The sequence below is a fragment of the Tachypleus tridentatus genome, chromosome 3 (genome assembly GCF_004210375.1).
Source record: "Tachypleus tridentatus isolate NWPU-2018 chromosome 3, ASM421037v1, whole genome shotgun sequence".
NCBI classification, from domain to species: Eukaryota; Metazoa; Arthropoda; class Merostomata; order Xiphosura; family Limulidae; genus Tachypleus; species Tachypleus tridentatus.
In genome coordinates, this window is record NC_134827.1 from 54,679,792 (window position 1) to 54,688,365 (window position 8,574).

Below are 8,574 nucleotides of genomic sequence, written 5' to 3' on the forward strand. Positions count from 1 at the left end.
TACGAGTCGCACGCCTTACGCGCTTGGCCATGCCAGGCCAGGCTGTTGTTAGGTTAACACTTGTTCGCGTACTTGAGGGTTCTGTTTTTGAGTTGATGTACTATATTCAGGGAATTAAGGTGTTATATTAAGCGGAAAGCTTATCTGATGATTTTGTATTGAAGAGCTTGCTTTTTTAAATAGGTTGTCGGGCTGGTTACATGTCACCATACTCAATTAAGTTTATTGAAGGCTTTATAGACAGTGAAGATGGTGTCGAGTAGATGTTTTTTTTTTTTTTTAGTTTTCTTCTAGTGTACAAGACTTTGATAAACAGACTCAGTCTTGATTACGAGAAACCCACTTGAAATAAAAATGTATATCACAACGGCTAGTATGGGTATTAACGCTTTTACTGATAAAGATAGAACAGCGTTTAGATCTTCCTAGGTCATCCTCAGCTTAAGAAAGAGAGAACTGTTCTCTCCTTGTCAATAAAAGCGTTAATACCCATACCAGCCGTTCTGAGATACGTTTTTATTTCAAGTGGGTTTCTCGTAATCAAGAAAGAGACTGACTGTTATTGTCAATGTAGTTGATCCGATTTAAATTACTATAAAATACGATACCGAAAACTTGATAGTTTTGATGAATTAAATGTCTAAGTCTAATAATTTTAAGCAACTTGAGACAGCTTTTTCTTATAACATGATAGTAAAAAGTAATTACTTAGATTTCATTGCTGGGGAAATCTAGTGAAACAGTTTTTTTAAAAAAAGTTTTTCAACACATTTTCCTGTGCATCCTTAAATAAAAAAACAACAACAACATTAAACCGAAACTTTGTTAGAATAACAATCCTTGAGAGAAAGTTTTCATCAGGTTCATATATTTAATACATACATACACTATTGGAGCAAGCTTTCACCCTTCTATATTCAAGTCGTTTCTTTCAGTTGCCAAGTTATAACATAATTTAATATTTTCACCAGCTTTTTCCGCAATCCTGTTGTGATTAATAATATGTATGTTATTATATGAAATTACTTGAAAACTGTAAATTAATTTGACTTGGCAAATCTATTAACAAATTTGCATACTTTTTCGTTAACGACATCTTAATAAAACTATTGGTCATCTGACGAAGAAAAAAAATAGAGGAATTCTACAGAATATTGCGATATTATTCAGGTACACTGATATCAAAAATGTTGTTGTTCTCTTCTCCAGTCTTGTCGCTTGGTGACACCAGCTAAACACAAGAGAAATGTTACATGTTACATAAATTTTGTTTTCAACGAGAATGAAAAAATGTATGCAGTGTAATGTATTATTATTATTAAATTTGACAATTATGTGAAAACAGCATATTTTGTTTGTTAAAAACTTGTTATACAACAAGATAGCAACTTACGCGGTAACACAAGGTTTTGAGCATTGTTTCTATTATTTTTAAAAAAGTTTTATTTTATTATGCTCAAAGATAAAATTAACGTAAAAAAGGAAGTTTCCAACAACCTTAGCAGAAAGGTAGAAATTTTGAAACCACAATTTATATACTTTATAAAAAAAATATTGGTGATTTCTTGTTGGATGTTGGTGACGAGATTAAATGATTAAAATAAAAATGGCTACTACTGTAACGTTGAACATAAAAAGGACCTTTATCACGTTTAAAAACTTTACGAAGAATAATTTGTTAGGTACTTCCTGGACACCACACAACGCTTCAAAATTAGGATATGCTAAAAAGCCATCGATAGGTATGTTGCGCGTTTTTATTTAATGTCGAAATATTTAAAGATCTGTAATATAAGTTGCAACAAGTACCATAACTCCTCGAAGTTCGAAGCTTCGGGATTTTAATCAGTTTGATTTAATTGGGAATCCTAATATAAAGTCGTAGATTTTCAGGCTCTGAAAGATTCACTAAATTAAAGAAGAAAAGCAGATAAAAAACTTGTATAATGTGCTGAACAAACTTTTAAGTTCTGTTGTTTAGTCCAATATTTTGAGTATTTTACGTTTTAGCCTAAGGAGTAAATTAAGTAGTACTTAATAGTTTTGTCTATTTTTTTAAGCCTTAATCCAGAACATAAATACTTTCCAAATGTTGACAAATATAAATCGTATATAATTATTATTTTAAGTCTTTAAATTAATAAAGGCCAATTTCCCGAAGTAATGGAAATTATATTTTAAGTATAAAATGTGATGATAAATTTAGGCCATGTGGCCCATCAATCTCATCTCTGTCACACCAAACATGCTTACACTTTCAGCTATGAGGGCCTTATAATGTAACAGTCAATCCCATTATTCATTGGTAAAAAAAGTCGCCAAAGAGTTGGTAGTGGGTTGTGATGACTTCCGTTTAGCCTTACGCTGATACATAGTGTAAGCTAGTTCAGATGACCCTTGTGTAGGTTCGTGCAAAATTCAAACTAAACCCATCAAAGTCACCAACCAAACTAGTCTGTATAACTACTTACATCGAGGAAAATCATCAAACAGAACTAAATTAGTTTGAGATTACCAGCACTAATCACGTAAGGTACAAAAACATTTAACAGATTAATAACTAATTATAAAAATATTCAGCCAGATTATCAGCCTGGATATGAACTTTTGTAGCTTGTATCCATTTTAGTATTCAACATTATATCTTCACCTCTTCTCTGAACCCCTTTTGGGTAGCTTATTAAAGCCCATAACAATTTGAAAATCTAAATCAGACCATTTTAAGTGCTGCATTCTAGAGGATACAAGATAGAGTTCTAATTATGTCATAAGCATCTTAAACCAGGAATAATTTGGGTAGTTTATCTCTGGACTATACCAAGCAAAATAATATATTTTATGTAAAATGTTATGATAGTCTACTGGTCCCTGTAATACAAGTTCATCTAAGAACTCACAGAATTATATTTAGTATTTTTGTTTTTTCCTCATTTCTGAACATTGAGTTCAAAGTTTGGGTTTGTAATCTTCCATCTTTTTTCTCACATCACTTGTATTTTCTACAAACTTGAATAAGTGCATTACTGTATATCCAATGATACTGGAACTTTACAAAAAAGCAAAATTCATAAAATACAGAATGTCAGTGTAAGCACTTCTGGAACTTTTTAAACCTGTTCTCTTACTTGGCATGTGAAATGTAAAATGATCCATTTAATGTCAATACCAGCATTTCAAATTTACATAAATAACAGGAAGTTGACACGTACCACAGACTTTACATAAATTGAAACCCTTTCACAAGGAGCTTGGTAAAATATATGCAAGTTCGTGTACACATATGCACATGTTAATTATTTATATGACAACCTTTGGTGCAGTTATATTTTTTTACAAAATTTGGTAGACTTTAATAATGTACAGAAACATTTGTATATTTTAATGACATAACTTTTACTTAAGATTTGTTTGTGAAAGTATTGAGTTACTATTCAGACTACAAAGTGAGTCTTATGTCATGATTAAAAAACAACAACTATTTTTTGTATTAAAAATCTCGGATATTATTTGCTGAATATGTTTCAAGTACTTGTTTTCAGGAAGACTATATTTTGTCTTTTTTTTTTTTTCTCTACCCTAACCATGGGGGGGTATGTCAATTTGACCACCCTCTTCACTGTGATAAAAAATTAAGAAATGAATATACATTATAATTTTTACTTCTAGAATAACTCCAAATTATAACTCAAAGACACAAGTGTTTAGTATAACTAGCTTAAGTCTCATAATGTCACATTTATATGTGTAAAGATAAGTTACAATAATGCAACACACATTGGTACTGTATCCAACAATATAAAAATGACTTTTAACTTTTACAATGTGATCTGTCTTTGTTATGTTTTAGTTGACTAGTATTTTGTAATACACAGCTACATTTCAATTATTATATGTGTGTGTGTAGATTAGTGTTATTTACAAATAAGTTCTTAAACAAATTTTTATACAAACATAAAACAAATGAAGATATGACCCAATGACCTTTTTACTTAGTTACTACTTCTTATAGGTTGTTAAGCCTCAAGAAATCTCACATTTGGAGAATATAAAATGAAACATTTCTTCTTCAGGCTTTATGTATAAACATTTCAATAACCAAAAATAATAAATAACTATATTGACATCATAAAATTCCACAATAATTTATTTAGTTTAGTAATTAATTTCAAGCAGGCTAAAGATACAACCTACCTCCTTTAAATACTGCTTCAAAAAAACAGGACTGTATCCAACACATGAAATACTATGGTTTTGATTGGTTATTCACTTGACATGTACATAATTAAGTGTATTTAAGGACAGTTTTAAAAATGGGAAGACATAAGTGGGGGCCACTGTGTTTGATCCACTACCTCAGTAATATCTCAGCAAATAGAAAAAATAGGAGATTCTTGTATTCTATCTTATTAATCTAGGTAATTTGAGTTCCTACAGACTTTGGATTTTGACATTACAACAAACTCTCATCTGAACCATTCAACATGCTATGCGACACAAAAATGAATACAATACATAGTTTTCTCTTTACCTGGGCAAGCTGTCTTAAATTTTCATATCCCAAAAACTGGATTCCTTGTTATTAACCACAAAACATTTCTTGGATCCAGTATACTCAGGATAAAGGATTGGCTGTGATTACTGATAAGTATTGTCAAATTGTTCATCAAATTGGATCCAGTGTACTCAGGATAAATGATTGCCTGTGATTACTGATAAGTATTGTCAAATTGTTCATCAAATTGGATCCAGTGTACTCAGCATAAAGGATTGGCTGTGATTACTGATAAGTATTGTCAAATTGTTCATAAAATTGGATCCAGTATACTCAGGATAAAGGATTGGCCATGATTACTGATAAGTATTGTCAAATTGTTCATCAAATTGGATCCAGTGTACTCAGGATAAAGGATTGGCTGTGATTACTGATAAGTATTGTCAAATTGTTCATCAAATTGGATCCAGTATACTCAGGATAAAGGATTGGCCGTTATTACTGATAAGTATTGTCAAATTGTTCATCAAATTGGATCCAGTGTACTCAGGATAAAGAATTGCCTGTGATTACTGATAAGTATTGTCCAATTGTTCATCAAATTGGATCCAGTATACTCAGGATAAAGGATTGGCCATGATTACTGATAAGTATTGTCAAATTGTTCATCAAATTGGATCCAGTGTACTCAGGATAAAGGATTGGCTGTGATTACTGATAAGTATTGTCAAATTGTTCATCAAATTGGATTAAGTGTATTCAGGATAAAGGATTGGCCGTGATTACTGATAAGTATTGTCAAATTGTTCATCAAATTGGATTAAGTGTACTCAGGATAAAGGATTGGCCATGATTACTGATAAGTATTGTCAAATTGTTCATCAAATTGGATCCAGTGTACTCAGGATAAAGGATTGGCTATGATTACTGATAAGTATTGTCAAATTGTTCATCAAATTGGATCCAGTGTACTCAGGATAAAGGATTGGCTGTGATTACTGATAAGTATTGTCAAATTGTTCATCAAATTGGATCCAGTGTACTCGGGATAAAGGATTGCCTGTGATTACTGATAAGTATTGTCAAATTGTTCATCAAATTGGATCCAGTGTACTCGGGATAAAGGATTGCCTGTGATTACTGATAAGTATTGTCAAATTGTTCATCAAATTGGATCCAGTGTACTCAGGATAAAGGATTGCGTGTGATTACTGATAAGTATTGTCAAATTGTTCATCAAATTGGGTCCAGTGTACTCAGGGTAAAGGATTGCGTGTGATTACTGATAAGTATTGTCAAATTGTTCATCAAATTGGATCCAGTGTACTCAGGATAAAGGATTGGCTGTGATTACTGATAAGTATTGTCAAATTGTTCATCAAATTGGATCCAGTGTACTCAGGATAAAGGATTGCCTGTTATTACTGATAAGTATTGTCAAATTGTTCATCAAATTGGATCCAGTGTACTCAGGATAAAGGATTGCGTGTGATTACTGATAAGTATTGTCAAATTGTTCATCAAATTGGGTCCAGTGTACTCAGGGTAAAGGATTACGTGTGATTATTGATAAGGATTGTCAAATTGTTCATCAAATTGGGTCCAGTGTACTCAGGGTAAAGGATTACGTGTGATTACTGATAAGTATTGTCAAATTGTTCATCAAATTGGATCCAGTGTACTCAGGATAAAGGATTGGCCGTGATTACTGATAAGTATTGTCAAATTGTTCATCAAATTGGATCTAGTGTACTCAGGATAAAGGATTGGCTGTGATTACTGATAAGTATTGTCAAATTGTTCATCAAATTGGATCCAGTGTACTCAGGATAAAGGATTGGCAGTGATTACTGATAAGTATTGTCAAATTGTTCATCAAATTGGATCCAGTGTACTCAGGATAAAGGATTGGCCGTGATTACTGATAAGTATTGTCAAATTGTTCATCAAATTGGATCTAGTGTACTCAGGATAAAGGATTGGCTGTGATTACTGATAGGTATTGTCAAATTGTTCATGAAAACAATTAATAACATCAGAGACACAACACTAGTAGGTTTGATATGAGATTGTTTTGATGTTAAACTTAACCAAACTTCCTGTGTCAAGCTTCTTATAACTGGTAGATAACACCAGAGTTACTGGCATCTTTTGAAACCAAAGGAACATGTTAGAATGTGATAGCGAACAGTTAAAAACTGGATAAACATGAAGATGTGGTTTCAATATCTTGGTATTCATCTTAATGGTTAAAATCTTTTGTCCTTACTGATTTATTTTCTCACGAGATAAATGTTTTCCTTTTATCTAACATTATTAGTCTGTGTGAAATCATTTAGCTATAACATAAATTGAACACAGACATAGTTAGGAGGGCTGTTTGTAAAAAACATATGAGAGATATGTTAAATGTAACAGATCCTACAATTGTTTTCTGTCTTAAGTTGTTTGTGGGTGGGTGGATAATTAGCATTGGGTAAAATGCTGTGTCAGATGTGGTGTGGTTGACATATTTTACTTTTACTTATACAACTTCCTTGACATTTTTACTTATTAAGTTATTGGTTTAATTGTTTTAGTTCTATAAATATGACATTATCATGAAAAAAAAGACAAAACCATCTTTCATCTTGATAACGTGTTTTAAAAAACTAGTTGGTCTTCACACCTTCTGAAGTCCATCAAAGTTTAGTACAAACATACATTGTATTTTCTACATGTTATATTTTTGTTTATATTTATTACTTTTATATGTTAATATTCCAGCTGGACTGGGAGGAAAAGGTAAAGGATCAGTTGGTGTGGCTGTGCAAAAGAAAAGGTTACCAGTTGAAACAGATCCTCACAAGCTGGTCAATTACGTTTGTGGTAGCAACATCTATACAGATGGGCAGGATGTAAAAATTAAAGATGACAACGAATATCCTGATTGGATCTGGGATCTCAGATTAGGTCCTCTTCCTTCACTAGAAGAGTTAAATCCAAACACCTTGCAATATTGGGAAAGGCTACACCGTTTGAACATTGCTAGAGGAAATAGACTTTTAAAAACTAAGAGACTCGGTGAGATGCGTGTGAACGAAAAGGAGAAACTTGAAAAGTTGAAGGCTATTAGGTTTAGAGCTCTTGCTTTTCACCATTATGACCCTGGGGTGAAGGTGAAAGGTATTGAATAGGAAAGCACCAGTTTCTTGTGAGACCCATTTATTAAATTGTACAAAAACATGTAGTTTGACAGTCCCAGAAAACAAGCTTACATCCATTGTGTTTATCGCTGTGTAGGGTGGGTGTTAGAGAAACTAATGTTGGTTTCCAAATTCAGTGTATTTTGTACGTTTCTTTATTGCCAATAAAAAAATTTGTCCAACAAAAACGGAAGGTTTCAACCATTATTATAATGTTTTCATACCTATCTTGTGGAAAGGTAGGATTGGATCTTACTCATACCTGGGTTTTTAGAGGAAAGAATGTGTGTTATTTATGTGTTTCACCTCGGGTAAGTTCAAGTGCATATGCTGTAACCGTTCATAGTTACATTTAAAATGCTTTGCTATCAATCTGTATGAATACATTAAGCATCAGTACACAAGTATTCAGTCAGTTAAAAAATATTTAAATTTTTTATTTTATAAAGAACGAGCATAATTTTCAAAGTCGTGGAACCATAAATGATAAAAATCACACACTTCCAGAACTCCTCAATAGTTACGAGAGATTTAAAACTTATAACCGATGAGGTGTATTATAGATACCACAACATTGAGCAGCATGTCTACCTCTTCATGAGAGACAGTTCAAGGGCCAGTAAAACAAAAATTTAAAGAATGTACACTGTTATAAGCTGCAGGTTTGTGATTCTGTGTTGTAATTTATAGTAATTCTGGAAAGATATTGAAACTTAAAATTTTGTCTCATTTAAGATTGTTATTCAGCCCCCTGTGTAAATAAGACAAAGAAAATAACTGATACTTATAAAAGTATTTATTGAGGAGGTTTAGGGGTTATGCAAATAATTCCTTGAAAGTCGGAAGAAAAATTTATAATCTTGTAAATTATTTTGCAATGAACCGGGAAACATGCAG

The 8,574-nt window shown here is 32.1% G+C and overlaps 1 protein-coding gene across 1 annotated transcript; it reads left to right on the plus strand.

The window, feature by feature from the left end:
- Positions 1–1,574: 1,574 nt before the first annotated feature.
- On the plus strand, positions 1,575–7,865 carry mRpL54 (mitochondrial ribosomal protein L54). Its single transcript, XM_076494156.1, has 2 exons — positions 1,575–1,742; positions 7,259–7,865. The coding sequence occupies exons 1-2, from the start codon at positions 1,592–1,594 to the stop codon at positions 7,666–7,668; spliced, it is 561 nt and encodes a 186-aa protein (XP_076350271.1). The 5' UTR covers positions 1,575–1,591; the 3' UTR covers positions 7,669–7,865.
- The last annotated feature ends 709 nt before the right edge of the window (positions 7,866–8,574 follow it).

Excerpts from the sequence above, each read along its gene's own strand:
- mRpL54 (XM_076494156.1), top strand. The coding sequence starts at position 1,592 with ATGATTAAAATAAAAATGGCTACTACTGTAACGTTGAACATAAAAAGG. Across the intron at positions 1,743-7,258 it reads TGCTAAAAAGCCATCGATAG|CTGGACTGGGAGGAAAAGGT; the intron begins GTATGTTGCGCG and ends TTAATATTCCAG.